Source organism: Sceloporus occidentalis, unplaced genomic scaffold, assembly GCF_023333645.1.
Source record: "Sceloporus occidentalis isolate IW3139 unplaced genomic scaffold, rSceOcc1.0.p SCAF_2, whole genome shotgun sequence".
Taxonomy (NCBI): Eukaryota; Metazoa; Chordata; class Lepidosauria; order Squamata; family Phrynosomatidae; genus Sceloporus; species Sceloporus occidentalis.
The window spans coordinates 170,680,399-170,697,228 of record NW_028316982.1 but is presented as its reverse complement, the minus strand read 5'-3'; the positions used below and the strand labels follow the sequence as shown (position 1 = coordinate 170,697,228).

The 16,830-nt window shown below is 44.2% G+C and overlaps 1 protein-coding gene and 1 pseudogene across 1 annotated transcript; one reads left to right on the top strand and one right to left on the bottom strand.

Moving 5' to 3' along the window:
* Positions 1–3,723: 3,723 nt before the first annotated feature.
* Positions 3,724–10,435, bottom strand: LOC149319320 (uncharacterized). Its single transcript, XM_089508031.1, has 5 exons — positions 10,169–10,435; positions 9,934–10,010; positions 8,588–8,672; positions 4,820–4,881; positions 3,724–3,805 (listed from the first exon to the last, which is right to left on the bottom strand). The coding sequence occupies exons 1-5, from the start codon at positions 10,373–10,375 to the stop codon at positions 3,787–3,789; spliced, it is 450 nt and encodes a 149-aa protein (XP_089364157.1). The 5' UTR covers positions 10,376–10,435; the 3' UTR covers positions 3,724–3,786.
* Positions 10,436–14,626: 4,191 nt separating this feature from the next.
* Positions 14,627–15,663, top strand: LOC149319319 (uncharacterized; annotated as a pseudogene).
* Positions 15,664–16,830: the final 1,167 nt, after the last annotated feature.

Sequence of the window (16,830 nt, the reverse complement as noted above, 5' to 3'; positions counted from 1 at the left end):
GGGCTCTTCCAGATGGAGCAAACATGTCAGGAGGCTGCTGGAAGTTGTGGCATTTGCTGGTATACTTCTTGTTTGTTTTAAAATCCCCCCAAAAAATGTGTTCTAGACTATTTTCTAGGAATTCCAATGCCAGCTGAAACATTTAATTTCTTTCTTCAAGTGGTTTTTTTTTTTATTTGAAGACATATTGGAACAAAAAACCTTTCCTCTTCTTCAAAAATGCAGGTACAATTTTTGGGTGAAAAGCCCCTTTGCACTAAAACTCTAGGGGGGAAATCTAAAACTTCAGAGAGAAAATTAGCCCTTCAAACCATGGGACAACCCCAGATAACCATGCTCTAGCTTAAAACCAACCTTTGGAAGAGCCATCATACATATCCAAGAAGTCGCTACAAACAGCCCATGAAGAAGGATCAAATTATTAGTCTCCGTGGCCAGAAAGGAGCCAGCCATGGAATGCTCTGGGAGACGCTAGGAAGGAAAGAATGTCCTTCATACAGTCTGACAAGACCAGTCAGAAATACGGACAGGGACAGGTAGGAATGGAATAAACCTTGAGAGGGACAATTGGAGAGAGGGCCAGTTAGTATTATCAGCCCTTATTTCTCTCACCTTCCCACTTGGGCCCTCCACTCTGGTAGTCAAGGTATGCTGTCTCAGCCCTGGATTTCCTCTGCCCCATCTAAGATTCACCCCTTTTCACTCGCTGCCCCTCACTCCTGGAACCTTCTTCCCCCGCGAGCAAGAGCCATCACTTCTTTAACCAGCTTCAAAACGGAGTTGAAGACCATCCTATTCAAAGAAGCGTTCCCAGGCATTGCATAACTGTCACTTGCTATTTGATGTTCTTGTTTGTTGCCTGTTTTATTGAACCATTTCCTGTATTGCTATGTATTTTATATGTATTATCCTATTATTTCTTAGATTGTACGCCATAGGCGGGTTTACTTTTTTATATTTATTGTTTTATGTACAGCACTGTACAAATCTACAGCGCTATATAAAGAATAATAATGATAATAATAATGAGAGTAAACAGATGTAAATTTTAGTTTATTCCACACAGAGAATATGTATTAAATACAGATGTATATATATGTGTGTGTCTGTGTGAATGAGACTATGTAATATATAAATATATATATAGTTAGGTATACAGAATAAAACACCGTAACAAATCTTATTTATATATACATCTATCCAAAGTTATTATTCTATTAGAAAGCTTATAAATGCTAGCAACAAGACAAGCCAGATACTAACAATTGCAAGAATAAAAAAACAATATATATATATATATATATATGTACAATCATAAAAGGGTCTGCTGTCGCCCACCGGTCTCTGCTTCGTCTTCTTGCAGGCTTTGGCCGTGGTTCCTGAAAAGGCTAACAGGGGACAGAGAAAAGGCAGAATTACTCAAGACCTTCTTTGCCTCAGTCTTCTCAGAAAAGGAAAAGGGTGCTCAACCTGAGGATACTGGAGCAGAGGACAGAATAGGGATATTTCAGCACAGAATAAGTAAAGAGATAGTACAGGAATATCTGCTTAATCTAAACGAATATAAGTCTCCAGGACCAGACAAACTACATCCAAGAACTGGCAAACGTAATATCGGAGCCATTGGCAATAATCTTTGAGAACTCCTGGAGAACAAGAGAAGTCCCAACAGACTGGAAGAAGCCAAACGTAGTTTCCATCTTCAAAAAAATTTAAAAATTGAAAAAAAGGGGGGGGGGGAGAGGATCATTATCATCCAGTTAGTCTGACATCAATACCAGGAAAGATTCTAGAGCGGATCATTAAACAGAGAGTCTGTGGACATCTAGAAAGCAATGCCATAATCACAAAAAGTCAACATGGGTTTCAGAGAAACAAGTCATGCCAGACAAATCTAATCTCTTTTTTTTAATATAAAATTACTAGCTTGTTAGATGAAAGGTATGCTGTCGATATAGTAGATGACAAAATTGGGGGCATACTTATCAAATTTGCAAATGACACCAAATTAGGAGGAGTAGTTGTTTAGCCTGGAGAAGAGAAAGTTAAGGGGTGATATGATAGCCCTGTTTAAATACTTGAAGGGATGTCATATTGAGGAGGAAGCTAGCTTATTTTCTGCTGCTCCAGAGACTAGGACCAGGAGCAATGGATGCAAGCTACAGGAAAAGAGATTCCACCTCAACATTAGGAAGAACTTCCTGACAGTCAGGGCTGTTTCACAGTGGAACACATTCCCTTGTAGTGTAGTGGAGTCTCCTTCCTTAGAGGTATTTAAGCAGAGGTTGGATGGCCATCTGTCACAGGGGATGCCTTGATTTAGATTTCCTGCATGGCAGGGGGGTTGAACAGGATGACCCTTACAGTCTCTTCCAACTCTATGATTCTATGATTGGCTGACCTACCAAACTCAAAGGGGGCTCAGCCATGGCTCCTCTTCTTCTTCGTCCTGGAGAGAAGTGACCAGGGGAGTGTCCAATGGGGAGTCTGTCTGGGTCCAGGGCTATTCAACATCTTTATCAACAACTTGGACTAAAGAATTTGAGGTCATGCTTAAGAAATTCACAGATGAGACCAAATTAGGAGGAATAGCTAACACCCCAGAGAACAGGATCAAAATTCAAAATGACTATTAGAGTAAAAAACTGGAACAAAGCTAACAAAATGAATTTCAACACAGAGAAATGTAAGGGGGTGAGAAAAAAAATAAAATGCATAGATATAGGATGGGGGACACCTGGCGTTACGTGTGAAAGGGATCTAGGAGTCCCTTTCACATGTAAGTTGGACATGAGTCAATGATGCAATGCAGCAGCTAAAAAGGCCAATGCGATTCTAGGCTGCATTGATAGAAGTATAGTGTCTAGATCAAGGGAAGTAATAGTGTCAGTCTATTCTGCTTTGGTCAGGCCCCACCTGGATTACTGTGTCCAGTTCTGGGCACCACAACTCAGTAAGGGTGTTGACAAGGTGGAGCATGTCCAAAGGCAACTCATGAACGTATGGCGCCAGATTCTCTACCTTCGTGGCTGTAGTCAGTAGCTTGTGACTCTGAGCAGCAGGAGAGACACCTGTCACTTTCTCAATGAGAAAAGAGACATGTAATCTCTCAGATGAGGATTTTATTCATATAAGAAGTTCCACTGTGTACAACACTATATACATCAACACCATCCACCATCCACATCAGTAACAACCCACTCTGAGGCACACACTGCCTCACTCTCCCTCAGTGACAGCTGAGAATGGCAGTTGACAGCTGCATCAACATTCCAATGATGCACTGTTCATATAACTGCCATATATAACTGCCACTAGAGCTGTAAACAACTTGCACACCCATGTCATTTTCTCAGACATGTTTACCATGGTCCTGACACTGGGGGCTGTGATAGTGTGACCCTCAAGATGGAGGGAAACATTTTAGGCCAAGCGTACGTTTTGGGCATAACAAGCCCCATCAGGCGGCTAGAAACACACTTACTCTCAAGATACATAGCTCCTAGAGTTCTTGCTGGTCTCCTCCTCCTTGCGTTTGTGGGATTCGAAGAGCAAGGCATGGTCCAAGGTGTTGTACAGATATGTGAACCACTCCTTCAGCTTCTTGACATTTTTGTGGTGTTTGATAATGACTCCAATGGCCCTGGATGCTTTTGCCTGAGGTGACAAGGAGATTCTGGCCTTAGCAAGAGAAGCAATCCCGTGGAACACCCGCAAAAGACGCAGATGGGAACCCTTTGAATTTTGCAGAGCAGTCCTGTGAGGATCCGCAGGAAAGCCTCTTCCTTACTTGTTCTTCCATCTCCTGAAATAGGCAAAAGCGTTCAGTTGCTGTGAACATTAAGTAGTGGAACGCAATGTCCAGGTCGCAGCGGGGAGAAGAAATCACTGCATGCATCAGGTTTTCACATTCCACGTAAACTGAAAAAATGAAGTCGCATCCTTTTTGCTGGGATTCTAGCCCCGAGAGGGACGATAGGAGCAGGACCACTGGGGAGAATAAGATAATCCACTTACTCATTACAGGAGTCAAAAAAATTATCTATCACGAGTCACAAATCATTTCGGGGCAGTTTGTCTGCCATTTCCGTGGCTACTTTGAGGTTATAATCCGGCATCCCTAGGCAAACGCGATGCAGAAATGTCTGGTATTATTATTATTATTATTACTACTACGACTATAGTGGATTTTTAGTATCCTCTGGAGTTTGGTTCCAGGATCTCTGTGGATACCAACATCCATGGATGCTCAAGTCCCATTATATACAATGCGGTATTATTATTATCCCTTGGTATCCCCTAGGGTTTGATTCCAGGATCTCCAGTGAATACCAAAATCCATAGATGCTAAAGTCCCAATATATATAAATGGGGAATTATTATTATTATTATTACTACTAAGAGGGGACCCTTGGTATCCTCTAGGGTTTGATTCCAGGACTCTCTGTAGATACCAAAATCCATAGATGCTCAGGTCCCATGATATACAATGCAGTATTATTATTATTATTATTATTATTATTATTATTATTATTGTCATCCCTTGGTATCGCCTAGGGTTTCATTCCAGGATCTCCAGTGGATACCAAAATCCACAGATGTTAAAGTCCCATTATATACAAAGCAGTTTTATAATATTTATTATTATTATTATTATTATTATTATTATTATTACAGTGGACCCTTGGTATCCTCCGGAGTGTGGTTCCAGGACTCTCCATGGATACAAAAAACCTTGGATGTTCAAGTCCCGTTAAGTACAATGGGGTATTATTATTATTATTACTACTACTACTACTACTACTGTGGAACAAATTACCTTTTGCAAGAGGTTGAAGGGTGGCACTCTTCACTGTCCCCGCTCTCCAAGGCCCGGCCTTCCTATAAATAAATGGGAGAGAAGTGAAAGTCACCCAAGAGTCCCATTCCATTTGGAAAGCAATGCCATCATCACAAAAAATCAACCTGGGTTTCTGAGAAACACGTCATGCCAGACTAACCTGATCTCCTTTTATATATAAGATTACCAAATGAAGGGAATGTGGTAGACATAGCAATATCTCGATTTGAGCAAAGCCATGGACAAGGTTCCCCATGACATTCTTGCAAAGAAGCTGGTAAAATGTGATCTGGACAATGGATTTGCCATTGCGTGGAGAAGATGGCAAAATGCTAACAAGGGACAGAGAAAAGGCAGAATTACTCAACACCTTCTTTGCCTCGGTTTTCTCAGCAAAGGAAAAGGGTGCTCAATCTGAGGATACTGGAGCAGAGGACCTGCCAAACTCAAAGGGGGCTCAGCCATGGCTCCTCCTGTTCTTCGTCCTGGAGAGAAGTGACCAGTGGGGTGTCCAGTGGGGAGTCTGTCCTGGGCCTAGGGCTATTCAACATCTTTATCCATGGCTTGGATGAAAGAATAGAGGGCATGCTTATCAAATTTGCAGACAACACCAAATTAGGAGGAATGGCTAATACTCTAGAGGACAGGATCAAAATTCAAAATAATAATAATAATAATAATAATAATAATAATATGTTTTATTTATAGACCGCTATTCCGCGATGATCATAGCGGTGTACAGTAAAATCGTAATACAATACAAAATACAGGTAAAGGAGGGAGAAGTCTCGTCCTTCAGGCAGTCCCTGATGTTGCTGGGTCTGCCTGATGGCTCCCTCTGAGGCCGAGATGACAGTTGAGGAGGGAGGGGCCTCTTCCTTCAGGCAGTCCAAGATGTTGCTGGGTCTGCCTGCTGGCTCCCTCTGAGGCCGAGATGACAGTTGAGGAGGGAGGGGCCTCTTCCTTCAGGCAGTCCAAGATGTTGCTGGGTCTGCCTGATGGCTCCCTCTGAGGCCGAGATGACAGTTGAGGAGGGAGGGGCCTCTTCCTTCAGGCAGTCCAAGATGTTGCTGGGTCTGCCTGATGGCTCCCTCTGAGGCCGAGATGACAGTTGAGGAGGGAGGGGCCTCTTCCTTCAGGCAGTCCAAGATGTTGCTGGTCTGCCTGATGGCTCCCTCTGAGGCCGAGATGACAGTTGAGGAGGGAGGGGCCTCTTCCTTCAGGCAGTCCCTGATGTTGCTGGGTCTGCCTGATGGCTCCCTCTGAGGCCGAGATGACAGTTGAGGAGGGAGGGGCCTCTTCCTTCAGGCAGTCCCTGATGTTGCTGGTCTGCCTGATGGCTCCCTCTGAGGCCGAGATGACAGTTGAGGAGGGAGGGGCCTCTTCCTTCAGGCAGTCCAAGATGTTGCTGGGTCTGCCTGATGGCTCCCTCTGAGGCCGAGATGACAGTTGAGGAGGGAGGGGCCTCTTCCTTCAGGCAGTCCAAGATGTTGCTGGGTCTGCCTGATGGCTCCCTCTGAGGCCGAGATGACAGTTGAGGAGGGAGGGGCCTCTTCCTTCAGGCAGTCCAAGATGTTGCTGGGTCTGCCTGATGGCTCCCTCTGAGGCCGAGATGACAGTTGAGGAGGGAGGGGCCTCTTCCTTCAGGCAGTCCAAGATGTTGCTGGTCTGCCTGATGGCTCCCTCTGAGGCCGAGATGACAGTTGAGGAGGGAGGGGCCTCTTCCTTCAGGCAGTCCAAGATGTTGCTGGGTCTGCCTGATGGCTCCCTCTGAGGCCGAGATGACAGTTGAGGAGGGAGGGGCCTCTTCCTTCAGGCAGTCCAAGATGTTGCTGGTCTGCCTGATGGCTCCCTCTGAGGCCGAGATGACAGTTGAGGAGGGAGGGGCCTCTTCCTTCAGGCAGTCCCTGATGTTGCTGGGTCTGCCTGATCGCTCCCTCTGAGGCCGAGATGACAGTTGAGGAGGGAGGGGCCTCTTCCTTCAGGCAGTCCAAGATGTTGCTGGGTCTGCCTGATGGCTCCCTCTGAGGCCGAGATGACAGTTGAGGAGGGAGGGGCCTCTTCCTTCAGGCAGTCCAAGATGTTGCTGGGTCTGCCTGATGGCTCCCTCTGAGGCCGAGATGACAGTTGAGGAGGGAGGGGCCTCTTCCTTCAGGCAGTCCAAGATGTTGCTGGGTCTGCCTGATGGCTCCCTCTGAGGCCGAGATGACAGTTGAGGAGGGAGGGGCCTCTTCCTTCAGGCAGTTCCTGATGTTGCTGGGTCTGCCTGATGGCTCCCTCTGAGGCCGAGATGACAGTTGAGGAGGGAGGGGCCTCTTCCTTCAGGCAGTCCAAGATGTTGCTGGGTCTGCCTGATGGCTCCCTCTGAGGCCGAGATGACAGTTGAGGAGGGAGGGGCCTCTTCCTTCAGGCAGTCCAAGATGTTGCTGGTCTGCCTGATGGCTCCCTCTGAGGCCGAGATGACAGTTGAGGAGGGAGGGGCCTCTTCCTTCAGGCAGTCCAAGATGTTGCTGGGTCTGCCTGATGGCTCCCTCTGAGGCCGAGATGACAGTTGAGGAGGGAGGGGCCTCTTCCTTCAGGCAGTCCAAGATGTTGCTGGTCTGCCTGATGGCTCCCTCTGAGGCCGAGATGACAGTTGAGGAGGGAGGGGCCTCTTCCTTCAGGCAGTCCCTGATGTTGCTGGGTCTGCCTGATGGCTCCCTCTGAGGCCGAGATGACAGTTGAGGAGGGAGGGGCCTCTTCCTTCAGGCAGTCCAAGATGTTGCTGGTCTGCCTGATGGCTCCCTCTGAGGCCAAGATGACAGTTGAGGAGGGAGGGGCCTCTTACTTCAGGCAGTCCAAGATGTTGCTGGGTCTGCCTGATGGCTCCCTCTGAGGCCAAGATGACAGTTGAGGAGGGAGGGGCCTCTTACTTCAGGCAGTCCAAGATGTTGCTGGTCTGCCTGATGGCTCCCTCTGAGGCCAAGATGACAGTTGAGGAGGGAGGGGCCTCTTCCTTCAGGCAGTCCCCGATGTTGCTGGTCTGCCTGATGGCTCCCTCTGAGGCCGAGATGACAGTTGAGTATGACCTGAATAGATTAGAAAGCGGGGCCAAAGCTAACAAAATGAATTTCAACATGGAGAAATGTAAGGCAGAAAAAAAAATGAAATGCATAGATATAGGATGGGGGACACCTGGCTTTGCGTGTGAAAGGGATCTAGGAATCCTAGTAGACCACAATGTGGACATGAGTCAATGGTGCAATGCGGCAGATAAAGAGGCCAATGCGATTCTGGGCTGCATCGATAGAAGTACAATCTCTAGATTGAGGGAAGTCATAGGGCCACTTTATTCTACTTTGATCAGGCCCCACCTGGAATAATCCTGTGTCCAGTTCTGGGCCCCACAATTCAAAAAGGATGTTGAGAAGCTGGACCTATGTCCAAAGGTCTGGACACCATAATGCCCTCTGAGGAGAGACTTAGGGAATTGCTGGGGATGTTTGGCCTGGAGAAGAAATGGTTAAGGGGTGATAGGATAACCCTGATTAAGTATCTGAAGGATGAAGCAAGCTTGTTTTCTTTCTTGTTTTCTACCTCAACATAGGCTGGAAAAGGACGCCGTTTGGTCACTCTCAAGGGTCAGCACCCTTCGCTCCCTGACCAAAGACCATGGTCACTTCTCAGAACATTCTTGGGCGCTGTGTAGAAGGCGCAGGAGGGGAAAAGATGACCTCCTTGTGGGTCAGCAAGGCTCTATTTTCTTACCAACAAAGGCAGAAACTTCTCCAAATCCCAGGCCAACGTCTGAGTGACAGCTTCCTTGGTGAATGTTCCTTCTGGCTTGAGGACTCTGAATTGGAGACAGAAAAAGGCCATCCATCCTGTCCAGCAAGGCATTCCACTGGGGGCCACAAGGGACCACGCTTTGCATTCCCAACTAGGAATTATCCCTGAGAAATGGATAAGGTGATGGCATCTGAAATAACTGCACAATCAGCTCTCCATAGGCATGAATTTTTTTATCCACGGATTCAGGCATCCATGGTTTGGAAGTATACTTGTCCCTCCATATTCGCTAGGGTTAGGGGCACAAGACCCCAGTGAAAATGGAAAAACTGCAAATAAAAAAAAACATGTTTTTAACCTGAGAGGGCACCTCTCTAGGAATCTCTAGGTCCTCCAGGGCAACTCTGTACTCAACGTCTGACAGACACTGACCATAGAACTGGGCTGGAGGAGCTACAAGGGCCTAGTGAAGTATTCTCTCTAGGAATCTCTAGGTCTTTCAGTGCAACTTTTAAAGTTGACCATAGAGTCTCACTGGAGGACCTAGATATTCCTAGAGAGAACATATTAATCAAATCCATGAATAATCAAATCTGCAAATTTCAAAGCCGCAAATATGGAGGGATGAGTGTAATTGCACAATCAGCCCTCAATAGTCATGGATTTTTTTATCCACAGGTTCAAGCGTCTGTGGTTTGGACGTATTTTTAAAATACAGTGGGCTAGAGGTCTGGTTCTAGGACACACAGAAATACCAAAATCCGTGGATGCACAAATCCCATTATTTACAATGACATTATTATTATTATTATTATTATTATTATTATTATTATTACTATTATTTCACTGGGTCCTTTGTATCCTCTGGGGTTTGGTTCCAGGATTCTCTGTGGATACCAAAATCCATGGATGCTCAAATCCCATTGTATAGAATGGGTATTATTATTATTATTATTATTATTATTATTATTAGCACTTGGTATCCCCTAGGGTTTGATTCCAGGATTCCCAATGGATATCAAAATCCACATATGTTCAAGTCCCATGGATATATACACTGGGATATTCTTATTGTAATGATCATTGTCAGTACAGTGGGCCCTTGGTATCTGCTAGTCTTTGGTTCCAGGACCTACAATGGAAATCAAAATCCATGGATGCTCAAGTCTCATTAAATATAATGAGGGATGATGATGATGATGATGATGATGATGATGATGATGATGATGATGATGATGATAGGAGAATATAAGGAACAGGTGGTCACCCTGAGAGAAGGGCATCGTCCCTTCTGAGCCCAAATACCCTTCCACGTGGAAAATTACCTCTCTGCGGCATTCACACTTTCCTTTAGGTCCTGGGCTCTCACTACTAAAGGCTGCATCTCCATCTTCAGAAAATTCTATCAAGAGAAAAGAAAAATGTATCTGGACATTCTTCAACTGAACAAGCCAATGCATGAACACTCTGAACTTTGTTGCTCAAGCTAAGAAAATAGTACACAATACTCTTTTCAACAATACTTCCCAGCAATATTTTCCTGTGGGACTCTTCTCTTACCATTGAAGATGCAGTTTCATTCACAAGAATCACCCGACAATTGCTCTTCCCAGAAACAGTCTCAGAAGGCTCGAGTTCCTCATCCATTACTCTGCTTCCAAAGGAAAAGAACCTTTTCTTTAATTTCTGGAGAGAAGAAAGCTTGCCCTCTCCTGCTCCAAAGCAAGTCCCTTTGAAAAAGACCTTCCACTCGAGTTTCTCATCCATTACTCTGCTTCCAAAGGAAAAGAACCTTTTCTTTAATTTCTGGAGAGGAGAACGCTTGCCCTGTCCTGCTCCAAAGCAAGTCCCTTTGAAAAAGACCTTCCACTCGAGTTCCTCATCCATTACTCTGCTTCCAAAGGAAAAGAACCTTTTCTTTAATTTCTGGAGAGGAGAACGCTTGTCCTGTCCTGCTCCAAAGCAAGTCCCTTTGAAAAAGACCTTCCACTCGAGTTCCTCATCCATTACTCTGCTTCCAAAGGAAAAGAACCTTTTCTTTAATTTCTGGAGAGGAGAAAGCTTGCCCTCTCCTGCTCCAAAGCAAGTCCCTTTGAAAAAGCCCTTCCATTTTGGCATTGTGGCACTGAGATACACAACAGCACAGGCTGTGAGGGCAGGGTCCAGTCACCAGTAGCCACCGAGCTCTAGAAGGGTTCTAGAAGGCATTGAACAATGTCTAAAATAAATAAATGAATTTATTTATTTAGGAACTAGCTGCAGCCGTCCATGCGTTGCTGTGGCTCAGTCTGGCTAAAAGGAAAAGAAAGAAAAGAGAAAGTGCTTGTGGGTATACAATATTTTTGTTGTTCCATTGTCTGTGTAGATATAGAGATTGTCTGGTTTGCCGACTCTAGAACATGCAACATATAACTGACCATTTGAGAAGCAATCTGCACCTAGATCAAACCACACAATTCTAAAGATTGGCCCTGAGCTTTGTTGATGGTGATGCAAACGCCAATCGAATTGGGAATTGCAATCTCTGAAACTGAAATGGCACATGGGTTGTCATCATGGGAACACGAGGACCAGATCCCCAGGGAAGACACTGAGCTGCTTTTCTGCCTTGCAAACAGTGTTGCCAATCACTCTCGAAGGAAATCCCCTGATTGGCTTCTTGGGATGCCTGCAAAATTCCTGGGAGGGGAGGCATGTCTGGGTCAGAGGGTGGGACTTCCGGATCAGGGAGGGGGGGCAAGGCACTATGGGAAGGCTAAAGGGGGCGGGCTTCCGGTATGGGAGGTATGTCAGGTGTTTTTTGGGGGCGGGAAGGTATGTTTGAGCGAGAAGGTTAAATTCCCTGAAAATTCCCGGAAATTTGGCAAACCCAGAAATTTCCTGGAAAGGTTTAAAATTTCCCGGTTTCTTCATTGGGGGGGGAGGACCCAGGGAGGAAGGAAGGCTTCCTATTGGCTGAGCTCCTCTCCCCCTCTCTCAATCCCATTTGTCATCATCAGATCTGGGAGGGAGTGAGAAAGACAGGCCCAATTCCATCAGGTCTAACTGTGAATTTTGTAACTCACGTCACTCTCTTTTATTGTATTGTATGCTCTGTATTTTTATTGCTGTAACCCACAATCCTTGTGATTGGGCGGGCTATAAATAAAGCATTATCATTATATTATTATTATTATTTCTGGCCTTGAATGGACACACATGGGTCCCGCCAGGCAAACTTTGCTTAGAGAGAAAAGCACCCCCACCCCTCCCCACATCACTTGAGGAGGAGAATGCCAAGCCTCCCTCCTCCAGCAGTGTTTCTGACTTCCTACTCTCCTCTGCCCCAGTCAGTGGATGATGGGAGCTGCAGTCCCAAACCACCTGGAAAGCTATAGGTCGCCCCACCTTCGCCTTACCCGATAGAGTGGGCTAAGGCCCTCCAGAAGTGCTTGGACTGCAAATCCCAGCAGTCCTGGCCCAATGTTAGGGGATAATGGGTGATGCAATCCTCTCTATGCAAACACCTAGAGGGCGTCCAGCAGCTGTAGCCAGTACAGGAAAAAAGGCAAAGGATGATAGGAGCTGCAGTTTCAAACTGCCTGGATAGTTACAGGTTGCCTTATCTGGTGGCAGCCTTCCAGTAGTGGTTGGATTGTCCTAGCCAACCCAGCCTGGTGTTGGGGGATAATGGGCGATGCAGTATGAGCAGCCCTTGAGGTGCTGGTGGAACGCAGCTTCCAGAAGGTGTAGCCAATGCAGGAAAAGGGAAAGGATGATGGGAGCTGCAGTCTCAACTGCCTGGATAGGCTCCCTGACCCAATAGAGTAGGGGGTGGGAAGTAGGCAGCCCACCAGAAGTGGTTGGATTACAAATCCCAGCTGTCCTAGCCAGCACAGCCAAAGGATGGGGATGATGGGTGCTGCAGTCCAGCAACACCCAGAGGGCCACCCTTGCCTATCTATGCCTGTCTAGAGCGGGACTTGAGCAGCCCTCTGGAATTCTTTAGAATACAGCTTCCAGCAGCCGCAGCCAGTACAGGCAAAAGTCAAAGATGATGGGATCTGGAATAGTAAAACTGGAAATTTGGAAATCGTAAATGAATCCTAAATCGGAAACACTGAAATGGAATAGTAAAATATTTAGTATAATGTGTGTTGCTTTTATGTACAATAGATGGCTCTGTTTTCCAAGAAAAGCATATTTTTACCTGTCTCAGGTGTGACATCTATATAATAGCAGGTATATACAAACATAGTAGGTATATACAAACATAGTAGGTATATAAAAAGATTATAGGTGTATACAAACATGCGTGTATTTGAATGGAACTTTGTGTCAAAATTTCAAAGCAATCAGTGAAGAACTTTCGGAGATTTAAGATTTTGAACAAATGGACATTTACATTGTTATTTATATAGATGGTTCTTCTTGCTTCAAACCTAGAGTCATATGGGAGACACTGCCTCTCTCTTGAGTTCTTTCTTCACCATGTCCATCACACTTTAAACTCTTATGCCATGCAGGCAGGAAGTGGAAACGGAAAGGTTGAGGGCCACAAAAAGGATTGACTGCTGAGTTAAAAAAGCATTTTTTAAAATTTTGTCACTTTTACTCCTGTAAAAGAAATACATAAGGCCTTGGTTGCTTGGTACAGTGACTTGCACTGAGAGAGACAGAAGGCAAGTGTGAGCCTCTTGACCCGCCTTGATCTCTCAGTAGTTTCCAGTATCATCAATCCTTTGAGGAGACTGAGCTGGTAGAGAGAGCGGTAAATTTGCTCTGTTCCTATTTGTATAGTAAGCACCAGAAAACAGAATTTAGGATGTTGCTGAGTCCCATGGACTTTCCAAACTAGGGCTCTGCAGTAGTTATCACCACCTTATTTAGCATCTACATGAAACCATTGAGCGGTTGTACACTGGTGATACACAGCTCCATGTCCCATCTTCAGAAGGTGTGGAATCAGTACCAGGCTGCAACAATGGACAGCATGCGCTCCAATAAGCTAAGGCTCACTTGAAAAATATTTAGATGCTGTTAGTGAGTGGCTTTTATGATCACACAAGTGGAGATCAGAAACAGAATTCAAGACAGTGTTACATTCCACTAAGGGATCATGTTCATAGATTTGGTTTCTTCTGAATCCACTGCTGTCACCTGTAACTCCTAAGGAGATGGAGAAAAGAAATCATAGCAGGATTCTACAAGCAAATCAAGTTATGTTGCAAATTGCTTACAACAGAATAAACAATGGTAGATGGAGGTCCAATAGAGCCATCAGATCTTCGCTGAGCCATCTTCTACAGGTACCCCCCTACGATATTGATATCCTTGCTGTGGAATGGCTTCCTAGTATATCAGCTCATAAGCGAATTCTTTTAACTTTCGAACAATCTACAATTCCTCTCGTGCTGCTGAAAATGAAACCTTTTTAATCCAACTTCCAAATAATTCCAGCCTGGGTTTTTTGAGATCAAACTATATCTCCTCTATTCCCTTATAAGCATAGTAGTGGGGGGCCTACAGAGCAAAGTAATGCCTGCTTGATAATTCCTAAAGGAATCCCTAAAGGAACCCTGTGTAAGACTGCATCGAAGCCTAGTTCAGTTAAAACTTCCAACATTACGGCAGAGAGGCAATCCACAGAAAAGCAGATCACAGACTTGAGCAACCTAATAATTAATGTAGAACAATATGACATCGCTTCCAGAGTGGACAATCTCAAAAATATGCTGCTTACTACCAAGGATCTGGCCCATACCACTGCTGAATTCAATAACTACCGCTGAGGTCCCCGATGCTGAGAGGGCTTCAGATATGAGTCCTATTGATGCTCTCCTATTAATGAATGAAAAGGATCTTACAACTACAACTCCAGTACAACCCTTGGAACCTAAGAGGGTTAATACTATACTTTCTCTGCATGAAGCATCCAAAAATCAAAAAACCCCAGCTCAAACAAAATTTTTGAACATTGGTGATGACATGGACTTGACTACATCAGCTTGACAACTAAGCCTACTATGTTGGAATATTATGGGTTGGGGAAATAAGTTCCATGATCCAGCAAACTACCTACAAAACTTTAAAATTCTTTGTTTACAAGAGACATGGGCCCTCGAAACTAATTTGCCATCTCTTCATGGATTTCAAGCATTTTCTGTTCCTGCGGTTAAAATGTGTACAAGATGCCGTGGTATCGGTGGTCTCACAATATTCATCTCAGTTGATTTGCATGCTGAGATTCAACCAATAACTAGTGTTTTTCCACAATGTATACAAGTGCTTGTTATCAAGAGCATGCATTTTGGTTCCTTAATCTGTATAAATATTTATTTTCCTCCTAACTTAGCAAAGAACGTAGGTCCTAACAGTATTTGGGATAGTTTATCTGAAACCCTGTCCTCTTTGGAGAGTCAATATCCCTCTACAAGGTTTGTACTTTGTGGAGATTTTAACGCTAGAATTGGAAATGACTCAAGGCAGGTGGAGAGTACTAATCATGGATCGACCACTTATGCTGTACCTGTCCCTAGGGTTTCTCAAGATATAACTACCAACAAATCTGGCTTAAAGCTTATAGAAGTTCTTTCTTTGCATGGCTTGCAGTGCCTTAATGGAACCCATTATGATCTGACATCGGGCCCTTATACTTATGTCACCAACAGAGGAGCAAGTACGATAGACTATATAATAGCATCAGCAAACCTGGTACCTGATATTTGTAGATTTGAAGTTATTAATCGTGCCGAAAGTGATCATTTCCCATTGTCATTGTTATTTAATTCTGGGTCGTTTTGCCCCCCATGTATTCCCAAAAATTTAAATGGAATTCATATGGGAGAACAGAGAATACGGTGGTCAACTAACTTGGGCACCTCAATTCATCAGATGTTGGAGAGTATTATTTTAAGTCCCTACAATCGGCTATTTTAAACTCCAATTCAGATATTTTACACATTTTCCAAACCATTATTCAAAATCTTAGGCCCAAGTTGGTGAGTAATAAACAATTTAACCCCAACAAGGTAGTAACTAACAGATGGTTGATTTGGGTGCTCGGAAAGCATTGATGGATTGCTCTCGACAGGTACTTAGAAATAATGATAATATCTCCCCTGACACCTTAGCTTCTATGCAGTCATCCTACAAGGCACTTTTAAAACAGAAAAAAGATACACAATGGAAACAATTAGCACAAGCTGTTACAGAAAAGAATGAGAAACAGTTTTGGGATATTACTGCCTCTGGCATGAACAGGATCAGACCGGTTATTGTTGGGCACATCACATCGCAAAAATGGTATAGCCATTTTAGTAAACTCTGTGGAACTACAACTGTGGAGCATCACTCCTATTATTATTATTATTATTATTATTATTATTATTATTAACTTTAGTTATAAAGCGCCGTAAATCTACATGGCGCTGTACAAAACCAAGTAAAATCAAGAATATAAAAGCCTGCCTATGGCGTACAATCTAAAAGTTAAAGCAACAAATTAAAAACATCATATGAAACAAGTTAAAAGAGCAATATCGACTATTGAGTCAAGCATCTGAACACTCCTCTATTGCATTAAACACTACCTGTTTGCCTTACTGGCCCCCGGTTTCAGAGTCTGAGATAAAAAAGTTGATTGCAGCTCTTGCATTGAATAAAGCCCCAGGAGAAAATATGATGCCCCCAGAAATATATAAAAACTTCTCTGAATGGTGGGCTCCAATATTGACTAAGGTGTTTACCCAAATCAATAATACAGGGATAACTTCAGTAGGCTGGAAAAAGAGCGTAGTAGTCCCCATATACAAGAAGGGAGATAAGCAAGATCCCAACAATTATCGGCCTATAAGCCTTCTGGATGTTGATTCCAAGCTGTATAGCAAATACTTATTAAATAGATTGGAGGAATGGGAATCTAGTAATCAGATCATTCACCCTGAACAAGCTGGATTCAGGGAAGGCCAGAGTACTATTGACCATTGTCTGACTCTTTATTGTTTAGCGCAACAAGGAATCGAGGGTCCCACAAAACACCTATTTGATGCTTTTATTGATTTAGCAGCAGCTTTTGATTCAATTGACAGAAACTTGCTATGGCATAAACTGGCCAATATTAATATAGATAACCACTTATTGTTTCTGATCAAGGAACTTTATACCAATACAACAGCAAGGATAAGAGTTGGTATCTCTGGTTCACTAACCGATCCTATCCCCACAAATAAAGGAGTCAAACA

Coding starts and splice junctions, on each gene's coding strand:
- LOC149319320 (XM_089508031.1), bottom strand. CDS start 10,375: ATGGATGAGAAACTCGAGTGGAAGGTCTTTTTCAAAGGGACTTGCTTT. Junction 10,011..10,168: donor ATGAAACTGCATCTTCAATG/GTAAGAGAAGAG, acceptor TTCTCTTGATAG/AATTTTCTGAAGATGGAGAT. Junction 8,673..9,933: donor AGTGTGAATGCCGCAGAGAG/GTAATTTTCCAC, acceptor TCTCCAATTCAG/AGTCCTCAAGCCAGAAGGAA.